General features: G+C 37.7%; 1 protein-coding gene across 1 annotated transcript in view; it reads left to right on the top strand.

Moving 5' to 3' along the window:
• LOC307146264 (uncharacterized protein) overlaps positions 1-21,808 on the top strand; it is a gene marked incomplete at its 5' end in the record, with an annotated part of 159,992 nt that overhangs the window by 108,768 nt on the left and 29,416 nt on the right. The window contains one exon of the mRNA XM_079850163.1: positions 15,004-15,219. Within this exon, the coding sequence (XP_079706289.1) occupies positions 15,004-15,219 (216 nt within the window). The remainder of the gene's footprint in view (positions 1-15,003; positions 15,220-21,808) is intronic.

Raw genomic sequence — 21,808 nt, 5'->3', positions numbered from 1 at the left:
GATCTAGTATGCATCGCATACGCCCCTCGATCAATGCCATAAAAAGTTTCTTCATCAGACTTACTGATAGTTCATCGCGTTTTGAGTATGAAACGCTTCTCCGGTAATAAAGATGCCCTTCAGATGATTCTGGACAGCGAGGAAGAATGCACCTTTTCCTCAGAGGAAGATTGTAACTCAGAGGACGAACGGCAGCATATTGAAGAGCGAATTCCGCCGAGAACACAATTTCGGAGTAAGTTTTACTTAAAAGTCTTTTGTCTTTTATTTTTCGTGTTCGCATTTATGAGGAAAAAACAATATTACGTGACAGTTCTCCATTATGGACGTGAGCGCTCTAAAAAAAGCACTAAAAGACTTTCAAACTTTCACAGAGACCTCAAAACAGAAAGTACAAATCCTTTCTTTAAAACGAATTTCGTTTTGTATCAATTGTATCTTAATTTTAATATTTTTTTCATTAACAAATTTCCTGGATTTAAACTGCAAATTAACATTTATATTTCTTATAATAAAAATGAAAGACCTATGTTACAGACATATGAAAGACAACATTTCGTTGATTAGTTTTGGATAGATTATACATTTTTAATGTAAAATATCTGCCACCTCAAATAAGCTTTTGTTTGCCAATATTTGCTTATGTTAAATATAATATGTTTTGTCAAAAATAAAGTTATCAAATAATCAATCAAATCCTTAACTTTGAAATATGTATGATAAAATGTATACTTTAGTTTTTACAAAGAAAGATTACACTTGAATTGTTGTTGTAATTGTAACCTTTTTAATAAAAAAATATATTTATAAGGTAGATGTAAACAAACTATTAAAAGGTAAATATAAGCCTTTTCTTTAAATAACTTTTATTGTGTTTTATTATTGACAAATTTGGGGAGAGCATAAATATTCCAAAACTGAAAATACAGTATGAGAATTAACTGCACAATTACTAGACATGTTTTCCTTGGATATTATAGGCCAAATTGCAAGCACAATATGAGGAAAAATACAAAAGAATTGAGATGCTTCCAACTGTTGCTCTTGCATTCTTGTGGCTCAGTGACTCACCTGAATGAATGGCTAATTAAGTATGCGGGCCCCATTGTCTCCTCAGGTGTGAACCACTACATATGCATGACCGTAGACGCCCACTCCGCATATGGCCTTTCCAAACAGAAAGTGCTTTGCAAAATTCAAATCAATGTATTGTGTTATGTGAATGATAAGGCAGGGTGATTTTCACTTTATTTTGAAGAAAAAACACTAGGCGATGACATCCATTAGACAAAAGTCTTATCGGCACATATTTAGAATGTGTTTTATGGCCTTATTTCAGAAACTTTAGTTTTTAGTTTTTTCAATAACCATGCATAAACATTATTCTCTCAAAAATGCAGACATGTACATTCTTGTTGCTCACATTTCATGGTAGTCCTGTTTGTGCTAAATAGTGTGTAATTTTTTTTTGCCATTAATATGTTTATAAGCAACTGAAAAAAAGCAAAAATGTCAGGGCATGTCAGAACATCTCAAGGACCCCAAAAACACCTTAGACCCCAGAGGGTTAATTATATTTGATTATTAAATAATTAATTTAATTATCAATCACATCGAAACATTTTACAATCCTACTAGCCCTTTATTTATATTTAAAACCATTCTCATTGATTTGGTGAGGAACATAGCGTTTTGAGCAACATTTGCAGACAGGCATGCTGTTGGCCATAGCAAATAGTCACTGCAGTAGACGCATATCGCAGTATTACGGCTAACGATTAATCGATTAATTGATCGTTAATTTAAATGACGATCGATCATGGGAATTTGTGAAAATTGACATCCCTAGTGAGGAGACATTTCATTAATTGTTGTTAAAATAGCTGAAAGTTCATGGTTAAAATACTTTGACGGCTTAGGTGGCCTATACAGCACGCCAATAACAGTGGGCGTGAGGCCGTGGAGTTTCACGGCCAGCATCTCAAATGAGGGCTTTTCTGGTAAATTAAGTAATTCCACCTTAAGAGACTCGCGGTAGATCAACGCAAGACCACCCCCTTTCTCGGAAGTTCGTGGTTTTGACAGATAAACAAATCCAGGCGGAGTAGCAGAATTTAAATGGAGAAAATCGTTTTGTTGTTGCCAAGTAGGGCTGTAGTCAACCAAAGAAAAGCTTAGTCGACCAAAGTCCTGTCCTGTGCAACGATTAGTCGACTAAAAAAAAAAAAAAAAACTAAAAAAAAAAACGCGATGTTTTGCATTTTGATTGAACATTTATTAAACAATTGTCATAGACTATTTATAAAACAACAACGAAAAACGTGGTTTTTTTTATTTATTTTATTTATTTTATTGACACCTGGGATCCCCAGCGAAACGGTGCTCATTCGCACTTGAATAAGGCCGGCGACACACTGGCTGCTGGCGTGAGAGTCTCAGCTGCTGTGGCGTGTCTGTTTTTATTTCAGCTCCCATGTTAACAGGTTGGAGTTTGCACACTGCCTGCGTGAGACACGCGTCTCAGGCGCGGCTCGAGCCACGCGGAAAACGCGTGCATGCTAGAAATAGAACCGACGCCTGAGTGTTCCAGCAACGGGAGTGTTTTCTTTATTTAAATTTAGTTTTTCTTTAGGCCTATTTACATTTAGTTTTTCTTTATTTAAATTTCGTTTTTTTCTTTATTTAAATTTCGTTTTTTTCTTTATTTAAATTTCGTTTTTCTTTATTTAAATTTCGTTTTTCTTTATTTAAATCTACCCTTTACTGTGTCAGTAATTTGTTAGTCCGAAAAATATTAGACTACCTTAAAAGTATTGCTTAAGTTAACAGACTGTGTGCGTTTTATATCACTAGTGCAGTGTCCGTTCTCGGAGAATATAAGCCCTGCTCGCGTGAGGTGCGCCGCTTCCCGCTCGCGCTGTTCTGTAGTTTACTATTATTAATTCTGAACTTGTCGCGTCTCGCCTGTCTGTCTATATTGCACCAAATGCGACACTGCACTCCCTTGTTAAGTCGATTGGATGAACGGCTCTTGAAATAATCAAAATGCAAACGGACAGACAGACACATAGAGATTACTACCTATATTCCTTACTGAGCACGAAGCAGCAGTGCAGCCAGCCACAGGTGCGGTTCCCGAGTGTTCTACGTGGTGCGCTAAACTGTGGCGCTGTTACAAAATAGCCTAAATTAAAGCCTTTAACCCTCTGAGGTCTGAGCTGTTTTCTGGGCCCTGGAGGTGTTCTGACATGCTCTGACATTTCTGGTTATTTCTGTTACTTGTGACATTTTCATGGCTAAAGTCTAATTACACTGTATTCAGCACAAACTCTGCTACAATAATATATCAGCAGCATGTATGTAAAAGTTTGTAGTTTTGAGATAATGACATTTATGCGTGGTTTGTGAAAATACAAAAAAAAATTCTCACTGAAATAAGGCCATGAAACCCATACTGATTATTTCATCACAAGACTTTTGAAAATTGTATGACGTAGCCTAGAATATTTGCTGCAAAACTATGTGAAAATCACCCTGACTGCTCATTCAGAGAAGACAATATATTGATTTAAAAATTTTACGACGTGTTTTGTGTTAGAAAGCTTTATGCGGGAGCTCATTAATATGTAAGCTTTTCTCACCTGAGAAAGACAAAGAACCTCCCCTAATGGCCCTATTAGGAGCTATCAGGCCCTGCCATTCTGAGCAACCTTGCACAATACTGTAAATGAGGAGATTTAAAAAAGAATGGCTTTTAAATTGTTTGGATTTATTTACAACACAACAACGATTTTGGAAATAAATATTAGATTTTTCTGGTTAAAATTGCTTTTTAAAATTCCTTTTTAAAATTCACAGAATACACACACACACACACACAAATGTTTCCAACAATATATAATATAATGAACACCAGGTTTGTTGTGCCTTGTAGGCATAAGGTATATGCACAGTGCCAGATAAAATAATAATAACAATAAATAACCTATAGCAGTATAAATCTTCCAAAAGATTTCAGTAACAACTAAGCTAGAGAAAAATATATTGATTATCATGTTACTTCAAATGTTTCCATCCGTTATGATGATATGAAATGAGATAATAATAAAAACATGAAGCTGTTTGGTGAGTTTTGCTTTCATCCAAAATATGATGTGTACATTCAAACGCGATCACGCTGAAAAATATGATACATTCAAACGCGATCGCTATCAAAAATATGATACATTCAAACGCGATCGCGCTCAAATATAAAACATTATGGTTACCATATACATATCTACGTTTGAGCAGATATCCACAAACACAGTAACAGTAAACACGGGTCTAAATATTATAATATTCCCCATATATCTAGCAACAGTTCAACTGCAACGTGACATTTATGCAACAATAACAAACTAATATGTAAGAATTTCTTACCTTACACCTTTCTTGTCTTCAAATCGCGTTCTTTTTCTTCTGAGGTAGCCTAAATCCAATGTAAGCTCAGGCACGTCTTTCAAACTCGACGAAAAGTGAAGTGAAGTGTTTTGTTGTTGAGGTAATGAGCCAGACGCGGTCCATGTGGAGATTTGCATGTGAATATCTTTTGCGCGAGTGGGCGTGGCCAAATTAACTGTAATGAGGAAGCGTTTGAGAAGCTGGACATCTTGTTGGTTTTATACAAATTACTTAAACAGAGAATATTTGTTTTCGTTTTGAATCCGATCATTTAAAAGTACACACTTAAATGTTTTTTTTTTTTTTGATATTATCTTTTTATTTGGAAAGGCAAAATCCCATCACATACATTAATTACAATTTTTGGCATTCAAGTACATAGGCAGGGATGGATTCAGAAAGTTTAGATGAGTTGTCTATATTGCCCTTCTGAGTATTCCTTTTACGGACCATTACTTATTTCAGTTAGGAACAATAACAAAGCAGAACAGAACCGGGATGCGCACCACTTCAGGTACTTAAAACAACACAAAGAGGGCAGGTCTACACAAAGCACAAGTACAGTCAAATGAAATCAGATCTGATTGGTTTTACATACTCAGTCCATTTGGTCCAAATCTTATAAAAAAATTCTTTTTCAACTTTGAGGGAAAAGGATATCTTTTCCATAACATAAATCTCATATACAATTCCAATCCATTCATCAATGGTGGGTGGATCTACTTTTAACCATTTCCTCGTAACAGATTTCTTACTGGCTGCTAATAGTATTGCCAGCAATTTTTTATTGTTAATATTCCATGTTTCGAACCCTATATTGCCCAAATAAACAGTTTCACATTTGAATGGTATATTTACATTAAATACATTGTTTATATGTTTGTGAATCTCTTCCCAATAAGGTCTAATTATCTGGCAGTCCCAAAATATATGGAAGTGGTTGGCTCCATTAGACCCACAAAGTCTCCAACAGGCATCTCCGCTACCCTGATATCGTTTCTGAATGGGTGTGATAAAGAATCTTGCAATGTTTTTCCAGCAGAACTCCCGCCATGTGTTTGACCCGGTTGATAACCACTGCAATTGACATATTTTCCCCCAGCTCTCCTGTGTGATCATCACTTTCAATTCCCTTTCCCATTTCTTCTTTATGTACTCTGTATTCTCTTTTTTAGATAATTGTATGATATTATATATTTTGGAGATAATTTTGTTGCTTGGTCTGGGTTTAATTAATGATAAAAATACTTCCAGGAACCCTGACTCATCTGTTCCTAACACCCCTTTAAGATTTTCATTAAAATGATGTCTCACTTGCAGGTACCTAAAAAAATCATCTTTTCCCAGTCCATAATCTTTTTGTAGGGTTTCAAAACTCTGGAATGCCCCTTTGTGGATAAATGAATAATAAGTAGTTAAACCTTTTGAGATCCATATCTTAAATCTGCCATCGATTCTGTTTGGAGCAAAGTCTGAATCATAGGCACACCATCTCATAATTTTTGATGCTTCTCCTAATCTGCAAGTTTTGACCATTGTCTGCCAGGACTTCAGAGAGCTGCCTATTATAGAGTCGTTCGGGATTTCCTGTTCTTCTAATAATTTGTTATCACTTAGTAGGGCTGTTATTGGGATTCTGTTTAACATTGTACTTTCTATTTCTTTCCATGCTGCAGTGTATGTTGGCGAACACAGGCAGACTAAAGGTCTCAGTTGGGCTGCATGGTAGTAGTCCTGTAGGCAAGGAAGGCCCATTCCACCCTTCTCTTTTCTTAATTGCAGTGTCTTAAATTTAATTCTGGCCCTTTTCCCTTGCCACACATATCTTGCTATCAATCTGTCCCATTCTAAGAATTGTTTAGATGGTATTTTGACTGGCAGACACTGGAAAAGGTATAGTGACCGTGGAAGAATATTCATCCTGATTGATTCTATCCGGGAGCTTAAACTTAAAAAGGGAATAACATTCCATCTATGTATATCAGATTTTATCTTTGAATTTAATGGGCCGTAATTGATGTCATACAATCTTGAGTAGTCCTTAGGTAATAAAACACCCAAATATTGAATGGATTCCGCATCCCATTTCCAATTGTACATGGTCTTAATTGAGGATGGTGGGTCATAATTAAATTTTAATATTTGAGTTTTATTGATATTAATTTTATAACCCGAAATGAAACCAAATTCCTCTAGTAATTTCATCAATTTTGGGAGTGTCTGAGTAGGTTGTGTTATACTTATCAATAAATCATCAGCGAATAGGGCCAGTTTTTGCTCCCCGGATTTCATTATTACGCCCTTTATGTCCGACCTCTGCCTAATCAGTTGACTCATGGGTTCTATAAACAAGGCAAAGAGGAGCGGCGACGCACAACACCCTTGTCTCGTTCCTCTTTCCAGAATGAATGAACTGGTTAGATCCCCGTTGATTTTTATTCTAGCCGTTGGTTTGTTATATAGAGCTGCAAATGTGTCTATTATACTCGTATGGAAACCAAATTTTGAAAGTACTTTATATAAAAATGACCACCTCACTGAGTCGAAAGCTTTCTCTGCATCCAAACTTAATATCAGTGTCTCCAGATTTTGTTGTGTGATTTGTCTCATAACGTGCAGTGTTTTCCTGATGTTATCTTGGGTCTGTCTTTGTCTGACAAAGCCAGTCTGGTCCTTATGTATTAATATTGGTAATATCAGTTCTATTCTTTTAGATAATATGGAGGTGAATAGTTTGTAGTCGTTATTTAACAGACTTACAGGACGGTAATTCCCACAGTCCGATTGGTCCTTCCCCTCTTTAGGTATGACCGAGATCATTGCCTCCCTCCATGAGGGGGGGATATTTTTATTTTCTAAAACCCAATTAAACGTTTTTAATAATGTTGGAATTAGTTGATCTTGCATTGTTTTGTACCATTCTGTGGGAAAACCATCGGTCCCTGGAGACTTCCCCCCTTTCATTCTCCTGATTGATGATTGAAGTTCTTCTTTTGTTATTTTAGATATTAATTTTTCATTTTGTTCATCAGTGATCTGTGGGAGATTAATTTGGGCCAGAAAGGTATCAATCTGATTGTCGTTGCTTGTCTGTGGTTGGGAATATAATGTTTTATAGTATTCTAGGAAGCACTGCTGGATTTTTTCCAGATTAGTTTCTATTTCATTTGTTGCAGAGTTTCTTATTTTGTGTATAGTTCTATCCGCTTGTTGTTTTCTTAACCTATATGATAAAAGTTTTAGTGATTTCCCACCTACCTCATAGTATTGTTGCTTTGTGAAAAGGAGCTTTTTTGAATTTCTTGAGTATTTATTTCATCTATTTCTTTTATTAGTTTTTTAATCTTATGTTTGTTCTCATCTTTGAGAGACTTTGCATGTTCTTTCTGTAGTGTCTTCAATTCTTCTTCCAATTTTTTTAGTTTTACTCCCTTAATTTTTTTCTCATATGAGGATATGGATATTATTTTGCCCCTAATCACTGCTTTTAATGCATCCCAGAGAATAGGTGGGGTCACTTCTTCATTTTCGTTAATGTCCAAGTACAACTGAATTTCATTTTTCAATTTATCTTTAATAACTGGGTTATTCAGAATGTTTGAGTTCAGTCTCCAGAGGGTTGATTTCTTCTTATTGTTCAGATGGACTGACATATAAATGGGACCATGGTCTGAAATAGTGCTAGCTTTTATTTCACAATTATTCACCTTACAAAGATCTCCTTTAAGCATAAAGAAGTAATCTATGCGCGAGTAGACATTGTGAGCAGGTGAGTAATGCGAGTAGTCTCGGCTCGTCGGATTTATCTCTCTCCACACGTCGACAATCCCCACTTCACGCAACCACGCATTTAATTTTCTGTTAATGTTTTTGGCGCCAGATTTCCCATTTGATGAGTCAATTTTCGGATTTAATCGTATATTAAAATCTCCGCCACTTATTAAAATCCCTTGACTTTTTGTTGTCATTAGATCAACTATATGTTTATAAAAGGACCAGTCACTGCCCGGAGGAACATACACGTTAAGGAGACTCATCACAATTCCTTCAATTTTACCCGTAATCATAACAAATCTGCCTTCGGTGTCCTTATGTTCTGATATGTGTTCGTAATTTACAGCACCGGATATCAAAGTCGCCACTCCTCTCCTCTTTCCCGATCCATGGGAAGAAAAGTAAATATGTTTAAATCCTGATTTATTCAATTTGGCATGTTCAGTATCATTAAGGTGTGTCTCTTGCAAGAAAGCTACCTGAATTTTATCCTTCTTTAATTTTGATAAGATTTTCCCTCTCTTAACTGGATTGAGTATCCCATTTATATTAAATGATGCTATCTTTAAAGACCTATTTTGCATCTATGTGATTCCCCCCTTCATCTCACTCAGAAACTTAGTGCGCTTCCCCCTCCCTGCAAGAACCGGCAGGGAATGAACGACTAACATATTAATAAACATAAAACCGAACATTTGTCCGTGTGACTCCCTATGTAGGGGTCTGTTAATTTGACCCTGTTGAGCCTCCCAAGGTGGCTCGAAGGGAAAATTCCCCCTCCTCATTCCAGAGGGAGAGGCCCTTACCTGCAACAGTCGCATGGAGAAAAAATAAAGTCAATAAAATAAACAAAAAATAAACAAAAACGGGGTCCAAGGATGAAAAGTTAGTCCCGAACGAACCAGTCAATCCTGCCACATAACTCCTCCACTACTTACAATACAGTTCAAGAAATTTCACAATTAACTCCGTTGTCCTCGAACTTTGGATTAAATCCTTTAGGTCCCGGAGGGGGCCGGTGATGATCTCCTGAAGGCTCGGAGTTTCTCCCTGTAGCTTGCATCGCGTCCGGCTTTGATTGTATCCTTCCTCGCTCGCCTGTCTACTCTTTTCCAGGATAATCGTTGCACCTGTTCCATGAGTGTCTCCGGCGGTCTGGTGGTTGTTGTTACCGTGTAGCCTCTTCTCCGCAGGTCCTCTGAAGCCTCCTCTACAGTATCGTAGGTTTTGGTTCCGTCGCCGTGTCTCACGCGCAGCCTGGCTGGGAAGAGGGTCTGGAACTGAACTTTATTTTCCTTCAGCACTTTGCGGATCTCTGAATATTCTCTTCGTTGTTTGAGTATCAGAGGTGGATAGTCGTGGTCCAGGTTTATATAGTTTTCTTGCCAGGTAAACCCCTTCCTCTGCCATGCCTTGCGGAGTAATGACTCTTTTGTTTTGAAACTTAAAAACTTAATTATGATGGAGCGTGGCGGCGCATCCGCCGGTGGCTGCGGTCCCAACGACCGATGAGCCCTTTCAATATGCAGGTCGGGCATGTCATCAGTTAACTCGAGACCTTCTTGGAGTAAATTTTCCACAAATGAGACCATCGTTGTTGATTCTTTTTCTGTTCCCTCCGGTACCCCATACATCCGTATGTTATCACGTCTGGAGCGACTTTCCAGATCCAGCAGCTTGTCATCCAGCTTGGTGTGTAGCTTTAGCATAGCAGTGATGACTTCCTCTGTGTTTTGGATCCTCTCCTCTGCTTTCTCAATTCGCCCTTCTGCCTCGTCCAGTCTGGTATTCACCTTCACAATTTCTTCTTTTATTTTCTCTAATTGATCTTTATTTTCCTGGCGAAAATCCTTTAGTTCTCGCAGAATCAGTTCCAAGTCGGCCATTTCTCCACGTTGTTTGCTAGCTTAAACCTGTTACTGCTAACGTTAATGTTGCTGCGCCCCGTCTTTCTCACCTCTTGTCTTCGGACGATTTTTATTACTCTAAGTGGTGTTATGGTTCTTGTCCCCTTGTCTGTGTTTTCTATGAAATTATTTATTTGTTTTGTATTGGGGAATTTATCTAATTGCACTGGCTCAACCGGGAGTTCTCTCTCTATGCGACCATCTTGGACGATGTTCCGACCGGAAGTCCACACTTAAATGTTTATAAAGGTATATGGCTCATAAATGTGACAAGTATTCGCTGAGTTTTGTTTCAGTTTATAGACGTGCTCAAGAAAAAAAAAAGTTCACCGCGACGGAGAGGCAGAACGCACACCCTGTTTATTTTCTTTATTTTACAAAAGCACAATGTTTTGGTTTGATTGTAAGTGGACACACACAAAAGGAGAAATATCACAGATTCTTTTTTTTATATTTCTTTTTTCTGTATGACTATAAATGACTGAGTAATTTAAGTTTATAGTGCTACAATGTGGAGAAAATCCAGCAAAACGCGCCGGCGCGTTTGTCGACCTCAGAGGGTTAAAGTTGGGGATAAAACATAGGCTAATTATATTTAGAATACAGTAATATATAACTGCTTATAAAGGAATAAATATCAAGGAGTAAATCAATGAAAATTTCTTTATTGGTGAAAAAAAAAAAAAAAAATGCAACTGGTCGACCAATGAGAATGTCAGTCGACCAAGACGGCATCGACCGATTAGTCGACTAAACGACTAAAGTTGACAGCCCTATTGCCAAGTTTCGACTAGACCTAAATAATCCAAGTTTTGGTCAATAATAAGATCATTGATCAGAAGGCCTTTGTTGGTGATGGAACGAACGTTGTAGAGGGCAAACTTGTGGGAAGTGTTGCACGATTTTGCGATGAATTTTGCCAGTGGAGTTAGCACACTAACACGCTGATCGGAAACCTTTCCTCTTCCGAACTCGTGGGCTGGCAGTCCAAAATGAACTGATAGACCCGGCCTGTTCCTCGTCGGAAATGCAGTAGTTTCGCCGGGAGCCACGGTGGATGTATTTTGGTCGCCGAAGGAGAATGTCTTGATGGAATTTGAGACTTCTCTGTAATTTGGTTTGCACTGAGGTTCGCAGTGTTTTCTGGGTTGTGATGGTAGAGACCATAGTTGAAAGAATGATCCACAGTGGAAGCTTGAAGTTCACCATGATTTCAGCTTATATCCGAACTAATCCGCACAAACTGATCAACAAAGATACAACAAAAAGTTCGAAAAAGGCAGCGGCAACCAAAACGCGCCAGCGTTCACCCAACCAGAAGTAGGAATAGAATACAAGTTCATGATGTATTTGAAGTGTCTAAATAAGCCTTTCCCTCTGCAAGCTTAATTTCTTTTTCCAATAAATCTAATTCCAATTTTATTTTATTCATTTTTGAGCTTGTAGAACAAATGATCTGACCTCGGATATATGCCTTGAATGCTTCCCACCTTATAGTAGCTGACGTTTCATTTTTACTCTCTTTGAAAAAATTATCTATCTGTTCTCCAATAAATTTGATAAAATCACAATCATGCAGCCATTTCGGTTGGAGGCGCCAGCGGCGGGTTTCTTTCACTTATTGATTTGTAAACTAAAGACACTGGTCCATGATCCGAAATGACAATAGAATCATACTCACAAATTGTTACTCTTGGAAAGAGGTCATTAGAAATTAAAAAATAATCAATACGAGAATGACCCTTCGTCACTGTAGAGCAGCATGAATATGTTCTTTTACTAGGGTATAACCTTCTCCATGTGTCACACAGATTAAGTTCTCTTATATAGTTCCATATCTTTTTTCTAGACTGTATGTGTTGTATCTGATCCTGTTGAGCGGTCAAGGCTAGGAGATAATGTGCAATTAAAGTCTCCAGCAATTATCAATTTTCCTGACAAAGAAGACAGTAAAATAAATAATTTTTCAAAAAAACTTGGACAATCTGTATTAGGACCATACACATTTGCCAAAATAATGTTTTCATTAAGAATAGATCCTTGAATTATTATGTAACGTCCAGCTGTGTCCTGTAAAACCTTGGATATTTGAAATGGAATTGACTTGTGTATTAAAATCATAACCCCCCTAGAGTTAGGAGAAAATAAAGCTGAATAAATGTGGCCTTTCCAACGCCTTGGTATTGGTGTCGTGTCATTTGAAGATATATGACATTCTTGTAAAAATACAATTGAGGGATTAATTTGTTTAATTCTGGTCATTACTTGTTTTACTTTAGTTAATTTCCCCAAACCTCTCACATTCCATAATGTTATTTTAAGTTCTGAATTGGAGCCCATTACAGTGTTAGTGCCTAAATTGAGATCTGCTTAGTATTACAAGCTTGTACCCTAGCCTGTTACAGTAAAATGCAATTGCCCCTGTTACTGATAAATAGTAAAATATACATAGGATGCTTGGCCAGCAATATTCTTATGTTTAAAGACATTATGAAATTAACCCTGTATGGCATGACTTTTTGTTTTTTGGGAAAAAAAATCTTTCACCCCATTTTTTGGGAGCTTGGGGGTCCTTGATAACATATCCATCATAAAATGTGCCCCCCCTCCACCCCTGAACCAGATATGGGTTCGTTGCCTCAGGGCAACACTGTGCTACGAGGGTACTAAAACTCAAAGGTTTTCTACATAAGTGGAATAGGGAAAATAGGGATAGGGCATTAAAATGTCTTTTCCGTTGCTTTTTTTTATTTTTTATAGTTCTTTACAGTTAAAATTATGGGAAAAAAATACAATCACAACTAACACCCCCCCATATGTATGTGTAGTGTTTGGTGTAAATGTTCATATGAATATGAACATTTATACACAAAGTGTTATGGGGGTTGTTAGTTGTAATTAGTAGTAATAGTTGGTTTTGTTGATTATTTGATGTTTGTGATAGGTCGAAACCATTTGTGATTGATGTTTGTCAAAATAAACCTTCTAATGCACATATTGCTTGTTTTCCCTATTCCACCTATGTAGAAAACCTTGTGAGTTTTAGTACCCTCATAGCACAGTGTTGCCCTGAGGCAACGAACAAAAAAACACAGTTTTAGTATATAAATAAAAACAAAATAAATCTTTAAACAATCAAACATACTTCTTTACATACTGATGCACATGCATATATTTTTTAATAAAACAATATTTTAACTTAAACATGGTGGCACTCTGTAGCATGTGGTTTTGCTTCATTAAAGCACAGCTCCACCCCCCCAAAAAAGGTCACACCCACTTCAGCCCCTCATTTCATTGAACAGACATGTCAGGTGATATTATATATTAAAAGAAATTATATAAAAAAAATCACCCTAGAATGATAAAAATCCACCCAGTGTTTTTTTTACAATCTCAATAAATCATAAGCACTGTCTCAGAATGAGCTGTTCTCAGATTCGGCGCAATGTGACGTAGAATTGCACAGGCCCCTCCCACGACTGTTGAGTGACACTTCAGTTTGAGCCTAGACCCGCCCTCAGTGAGCTGGACACAGAGTCCGCCATTGTTCGACGCTTGAGCAGCTGTAGACAAGAATGTCTCCTAAGCGATTGAAGTGTGTTGTTAATGGATGTAAGAATGAACATAGCAGTCTTCATTTACACCCGTTGTTACTCAAGGATGGATCTGTACTGTTTCAAGTTTACACTCTCCGTAGCAACAGGCCTAACGTGACTGGACACGGAAGAAATGAAAGTGCGAACGCGGCAGCGCGCTCTTTATGACAGCTCTTCGAGTCATTTTACCGATATAAGGTTTACCAGTTTATTTAGCACCCACTGAAAAGGTGTGTATATTTGTTTACTGTTAGTTGTAACGAGTGTTTTGTGTACTTCGCTGTGTATGTTGTTGATAATGAAAGGGAGAGAGAGAGAGAGAGTTTATGGATAAGACTTTAATGCGCACTTCTTATACTATATTTATTCAGCTCTTACAGAGATTCTCTGGAGTAAAACTAACGCTCATCTTTTGTGTGATGTACAATAAACTTCACTGAACTCGTCAGTATATTTTGGTCATCATTCGGACAGGGTTTGCTACAGCAGGCTTGTATTAATAGTGGATAAAAGCAGATGACAAATAAGTTATAACCATAATTAAACTAAACTATACCTGTTCTATGTCCATACAGCATATATTCTCTGGCTCTGTGGGCATTATTGTCCTACTCCGAGTCGAAATGAACACCGCAACTGAGAGTTTCTGTTCTGATATTATCAGATGCGCGAGCTTGTGAAGCTCCGCCCCCTGTGCCGTGCAGCAGCAGTTAATTTGCATTTAAAGGGCACACACTAAAACAGCGCGTTTTTCTGAGCCCCAAAAAATTACAATTTAAACATGCTGTAAAAAATGATCTGTTGGGTATTTTGAGCCAAAACTTCACATACATACTCTGGGGACATCAGAGACTTATTTTACATCTTGTGAAAAGAGTCATAATAGGTGCCCTTTAAGGTGCTGTTTTCTTTGAAGCCAAAGAACTCCATACTGGCGAGCTTACTTTTTTCGGGTGTGGACAGAGTGTTTCACTCTAGCTGTGCGGGCGCGGGCGAGCGCTGTGTCGTCTTCTTATTTGATAGGTGTCCGTGGGTGCAATACAGACACCTGAGAGGTCAACCAGGTACTGGCGCTGGAGTATTTATTTGTCATGTTATCATAAGATTCCTATTCATTTTAAACATTGTGGTTATCACCAATACCGGTATATTGTCACACTCTAAATTAACACGATGTCGATATTTCATTCTTCATTCACGATTATTGTCAACACCGGTATATTGCGACACCCCAACTATGTACATTATAATTCATTCTTTATATATGTATATTTACGTAGCAATGGACCAAACCAAGTTGTACGGCCCACCAGGAAAAGTCCAGGTAAACCAGATGCCCAGTCTGCCCCTGCCAGGAGTGTGTCCAAGCAGAAAATATAGACCAGGAAAGTGTGCCCGGATAAGTTTCGTGTCGTGTGCCGATGACAGTGACTGTGCCAACAATGAGAAATGCTGCAACAATGGATGTGGACTTCAGTGTATGGCTCCAGAAACAGGTATTTTTATATTATATTATATTATATTAGTGTTGTCAAAAATATAGATATTTCGATAAATATCGATACTGAAATATCTGAACGGTACCAATACTAATTTCCCGAAGTATCGATACTAGCCGAGCTGTCACTTTCACTTCTCTCCAAAGGCGCGTTGACAAACACCACACGCGCACTCGTCTCATTCGCTCTGGTTAAATAGCAAAAGTGAAGTGAATGGGGCTGATCACACCTGACGCGTTTTTTGCAGTGAGAGGCGCCTATTTTCAATTGGTTTCCAGTGAGCGTTCTGCGCGCTGTTGCGCCTGCTGCGCCCCGCGGGCCTTCCGTTTTAGTGATGAAAGCTAGTTGCTTGAACGCCCGGAGAGTGTGATGATGGAGGATAAACTTGTGGTGCTCTCGCGGGTTACCAGGAGCTTAACGACTTCACGAACCGTAACTACCACAATGTTAACAGAAAGTAAATAAAGTTAATAAAAGGCTGATTTGACGTTTACTTGACTGACAGGACAGCTGTTTCAGTGGTTGCCTAGCAGCATAAAAAAACGCAGCGCACTGCTCGTTCTGTGTGATGAGTGCTGCGTGCCTCGCGTTTTCGAACCTGAAAAACGCGTTAGTGTGATCGGGGCCTAATATAGCAAAGCACCTGAAAGACCGACACCCGGATCTATATAAATAATTTCGAGAGGTTGGTAATTCTTCTCATTTTAACATTTCTGAAACATTAACCAAGATGGCCTAGTATTGTTGTTGATATGAGTGTGTTGTCTCGTTTTTTCACCGTAATTCTTAAAGTTAATATAATTTGACTGAGGAATCTTAGACAAGTAACTTAACTTTATTCAAAAAATTATTTAATTCTGCAATTTGCCTTCATTAGCGATTATCATCAATTTGATTACACAGATAGGCCTACCAATTAAACTAAACTGAGCTAGACAATGACATCTCTGAATTCAATCATGAAATGCCTTTAACTGAAAATTTAATGTTTAATCTTATTATACATTACTGACACTCTATCCTCCAATTTGATACTGTTAAGTGCTTTGACACAATCTGTATTGTTAAAAGCACTATATAAATTAAGGTGCTTGACTTCATGTCGATCCAGTGAGCATTGTTTTCGCGTGTGATGCACGCACGTTTGCGTTTAAATCTGTTCATCAAATAAGTAACGTTAATGTATTAACCAGCATTTAGCCTATGCTTTTGAACAAGTGCACTACCTCAGGACATTTTTGTTCATGTAAAATATACCTCATTGTCCTAGACTTGTTATATTTAGCTTTAAATAAAAAAAAATTCCCCCTTAATATTGTGGCAGTTTTTTTCTCCGTGGTATCGAAAATGGTATCGAATATCGATATTTTTCAAGGTATCGTATCGAAGTTAGAAATTCTAGTATCGTGACAACATTATATTATATTATATTATATTATAGACTAGGGGTGTAACGATACATCGATATGGATCGATGCATCGATATAACGTCTAACGATACGATGCATCGATTCCACACTTAAAATATCGATATACACGTTTATTTTGACACCTCCACATTCTCACGTAAAATCCTTCCGCCAAAGCGCACATTTTCGTTTACTCACCAACCGCCTGCCGGTGTGTAACGTTAATCTCCTCATCTGAAAAAGACGCCTGACAAGACTGACTGAACCCTAAACAAGTTTTTTTTTTTCACAAAAGTCGGTATTGTCCGCTGTCAAGGCATCGCGAGTTCATGTTTTACAGCAGAAACAGACAAGCACTCGCACCCTTGTTGGTGAACACAACACGATAAGTCCGTTTTAGCGACGCAGTAGGTCAGATGTCACTTTGAAAAGACGCGCTGGCTAAGAGGAGTTTCGTCAAAGCTGACTAAAAGTGATCGAGGATGGATAATTTCAATGAACTCGTGATATCTTCTAAAGGGCGTAAAAGGAAAATAAAACCTGAAACATTTTCACGGAACCTTACTAAAGCAGCTCGTTTAGTGGTGAGGGAAAAGCTCACTGTACTGCGTGTACGTTATCACAACAACAAAGTTTGTCAGGCGTCTATGTCAGCTGAGGAGATTAACGTTATGAAGATTAACGAGTGTTGTATTATTTATCATAGCAATTACTTGGTTTTGTTTGACTCAGAAAGATGAAATGTGAATGTATCTGCTCTGCTAAAAAAAACAAAACAACTTTTAACATATTAAAGCATACTTTCAATTAACTTTAATTTTGTAATTTACCTGTATTTTTTAACTTGTTATTATTATTATTATTAATCAAAACAACCCAGCTGCAGTTTGATTGATATTACTTGGAATGCACAATAATAATAAAAAACATGATTTATGAAAATGAACAAGAACGGAGTACTTGCAAATGACCACTTCTGTTATAAATGTCCCAACTGGGAGAGGGTGTGCAATTTTCAAAGAGTTTAATTAAACGTTCATGTTATATATTTTGGTTGCATTTGTGAGTTAATAAAAACGTAACTGGTTGTGTGAACATAATATCTAAATATCGATTAATCGATCGATATAGCCCTGAATCGAATCGAATCGAATCGTATCGTGGAATTTTTTGAAGTATCGGAAAATATCGTATCGCTGGCTGAGAGAATCGATATCGTATCGTATCGTGATGAACTGTCCGATTTACACCCCTATTATAGACCCTTTACAGTTGGTAAACATGGTGACGTATTTGTGTGGGCGGGGCTTAGCTGGAGACAGAAAGATCCCTCTGGCCGCTTCACTAACGCTAGTTTGCAAGTTTTGTTAGCTTGTTTTTTTAACAATGACTGGAGAAAATCCGATTATGTCTTAATGTGCAAAGTCACCACTGTCCAGGACCGCGATTGTTATTTGCAAAAGTTAATTTTAACAGACGGAACCAGATGACCGTACACGCTCAGTCAATTGACGATCTGACAGGATTAACGTTAACCTCCGGTTGAGTGGCCTGACTTCTACACCTACCCGATAGAGAAACCGAGGGTAAAGAGAAACTGAGGGCATATATATTTAGATGCCTATAACTATGTGCTGAATGAATGGTCATGTAAAGACTTGTGTGGTACGTTCTGCCTAGCCAGCGCCAAGAAGACGACAATGTGTGTGACAGTACGGTGCAATTTGAATGATATGAATATTTTCTAGAAATACAAATTCCAGATACAGCATACTCATTTTTCATCGATTCTTGCACCCAACAACACAACAAGATGACATTTAATAATAAAAATAATAATTTAAGCTCCTTATTATGTAGCCGAATCTGTGCAGGTTTGTATTGGCCGCCTCCAGTTTTCCGTTTGTTTTGCCTCCAGCTAGCGCCGTGACGTAACTGTGACGTCGGCGCAAAAGGGGTCTATATTATATGGCTAAAACGTGGCCCTGGACTTTCTGGCACAGAGCGGCCCACCACAACCGGTCCACAACAAATTTTAATTGAAATACTTATCATTAACATATCTAAAAGGGTTGTGCGATTATTTTCTAAAATAAAATCTCCATGTTCTGGTGCTGATGCGGTGGTGACGCATTCATGTAACCAGAGGGTGACGCTGCCAATAACGCACAACAGCTGTCACAATGAACCGGCAAAAGTAATGATTATGAATGTGTCAAATATAGCAAGGAGACATTTGAATTGTTTATTAATAAACTAGTGTTTTCTGTGTCAGTGTTCAGCTGCAAAGGTGAAGTTGACGATGCTGACTCGTCATCTTCGCAGTGAACGTGCCTATAGAGAGAAATGCACACTTCATACGAAATTCATAAGCATATGCTAGTCGATTTATTTTCGTTTTGAATTGTTTTGTTTAAAAGTAGACAATTCAAGCTTTCTCTATGGAATAACTATAGGGCTGTACTCAACCAAAGAAAATCTTGGTCGACTGAAGTCCTGAAGTTTTCGACAAAAAATCGACAAAAAATGACGTTAGAAAAAAAACGTTAAATTAATTAGCTGCGCACTGTGCTCAGTACTTGGTAGCCTTGTTGTCCGCCTAAATGAATTATAAATAAACATAAAAAACTAGTAGGCTATTTGCAGTATTAAATCGTTTTTGACGTAATTAATTTGCACTGAAATGAGTCTGACACACGAGTCTGTCGGCTGTCGGCTCTGACAGCGTTGCATCACGTGCACCTGCGCAATATCATAGCCTATGATTTCCGAAAATAGTACGTTACTATGTTGTCAACTAGTGATATCATGACAAGAACTTTTGAGGAATATGTAACATAATTTAGACAATTGTTTCTGTCATATGTATTATAATAACTGACAGACACTATCATTTCAGCCGCTCTGTGCAGCTCGCACAGAGTGAGGCTGAACCTATTTTTTACAGTCTATGGGCTGAACATAGGAGCTCAGCTTCGCGGCTGAAACACGAATAGACTATTAACTTAAAGCTTTTACTCTTAAACACAAAAAGCACGTCCACTTTAATAAAAAAATAATATTTATTAAACAAACCAGATCAAGTAATATTCAGCAAACCTTCTAGTAGCCTACTTTCTTCAATCTGTCCGTCTTCTCCGGTGAGTTGGGCTAATCCAAAAGAAGTGAAAACAAGGGGGGTGTTCTGAAGACAGACTGTTACCTGTGAAACAGGGGTGCTCTGAAAACACCCCCATTAGCAATTAGTGCTTTCCACCTAATGAAATGAACGCGGCAAAACTGATGAAATGAACGCGGCAAAACTGATTACCGGTAAATGAACACTGAAATGAACGCGGCAAAAAATCGACCAATCAGAATTTTGGTCGAGCCAGAACGTATCGACCAAATAATCGACTAATCGACTGGGAGAATACAGCCCTAAATAACTAATGGAATATTGTTAAATTCACTGATAATCGGGTGACCAGATCGCAAACCAGAATTCAAAGCCGACAAAGTTTAAAGGGGTCATCATAACATGGTTTTTTCTTTTCTTTTATTATGTTCCCTTAGGTGCAATTATAGTATTACTATAGTTTTTTGGACAAAAAACTTTTAAAATTTAGTGATTTATGACCTTTTCCCATCCTGTTTCTCATCCTCTGATTCAAACAGTCTGTTTTGGGGGTGTTTCCCCTTTAAGAGTTCAGTGTTAACGCCCACTGTTATGATTGGCTAACGTCAGTGCCTATGCATCAATTGTTAACGCCCCCTTGTCAAAACGTGCGGATTTTGCGGAGCTCTGTTTACCGTTACCATAATAACGGGTGATGCGTGCGAGGCGATGGCGATTGCAATGATGTTTGAGTCGGAATCAGAGGAAATGAACCATCAACACAACTAAGAATGCATCAGCCAGTCCACATAGAAAGTGTGAAACTATTTTGTCAGTTTGACAGCCTACATCTTTTAATAGCCTACGGGGCATGAACATGATGGTCATGAAAACAATAAGTAGGCTAAACTAAGTAAAAACACGGTGATTATTCATAATGAATTAAACTGCAATTAACGTTTTAAAAAAGTTTTAAGTTTTAAATAGCCTACATTACTTACAGTCTGCGTCGTCGTTGTTGAGCCCAGAAAAGTCCACACGGCCTTATCTTATACAAAAGTTTTCTGGCAAAAGCCAGCATCAAACTGCGATTGTTCTCAACTGTCACGCATCCTTGAAATGTGGAGAACACACGCTTAAATTAACACTGCCGTGACTGGGACGTCCGCAAAAAATAAACTGCATCCATCTTCCCCTGACGTCTGGATCTTTCAGCAGCGTATATTATTCAAACATGTTGTTTATCCACAGCCTAGAGAGCTCAACGTGCTGCAAATGTAAAAAACACATGTAAAAAGAAAAAACATCAGCAAATTCAGTTTGACATGTGCTGCAAATACTCACAATACAACCAAATTCAGAAATGCACTGCAAATAGCATTGGAATTGTTTCCAGGGGACCCCATTAAGTGACATTAATTGTTCAATGTCTACTTGTCAGTGGTGTTGTCAATGACCTGAAAAGTAAGTTTATTTTAACATCCTAATCGTATGTGCGTTGTGAGTATTTGCAGAGTGTTTCTGTATTTGATTGCGTTGAGAACTTTTGCTGCGTGTTGTTGTCATATAGCTGTCCATAGCTGAAACAAAAACAAGGTTATTTAAATGAATGAATCTGAGGGGGACAGCAGTATACTTGAACAGATAAATGTAACTTAACAACTAAAATAAATAAATAACTTAGCAATGTTACTTTTAGTTATTATAGGCCCATATGAAGTACCGTTTATTCAGAAATAAATGTCTTGCTTACCATAACTTAAACACAAAAAAATTGTGAGATGTCAGTTGCCAAAAGCACAAAAAGAAAAAAAATCCTTTGCTTTTCTGGAAAAGCATGGGAAGTTCGTGAAAAGTGGAAAGTTTCTCATATTGCATGAGATTTTGTTTCTCATATCCGACAATGTAATGTGCTCAACCTTCCATTTACATTTTGAAATAAATTACAAATAGAGTGGTATCATTTTTTTTAAAACTGGATAAAGATGCAATATATAACATTTGTAGATCAGAAATTGCTAGTACATTTCAAAACAGAAGAACAGCAAGTAACACAAGTAACAGTAGAAAGACTGAAATA

The sequence above is a fragment of the Squalius cephalus genome (genome assembly GCF_949319135.1).
Source record: "Squalius cephalus genome assembly, chromosome: 18".
In the NCBI taxonomy this organism is placed as follows: Eukaryota; Metazoa; Chordata; class Actinopteri; order Cypriniformes; family Leuciscidae; genus Squalius; species Squalius cephalus.
The sequence above is the reverse complement of the archived record's forward strand: the minus strand, read 5'-3'. Positions and strand labels throughout refer to the sequence as shown.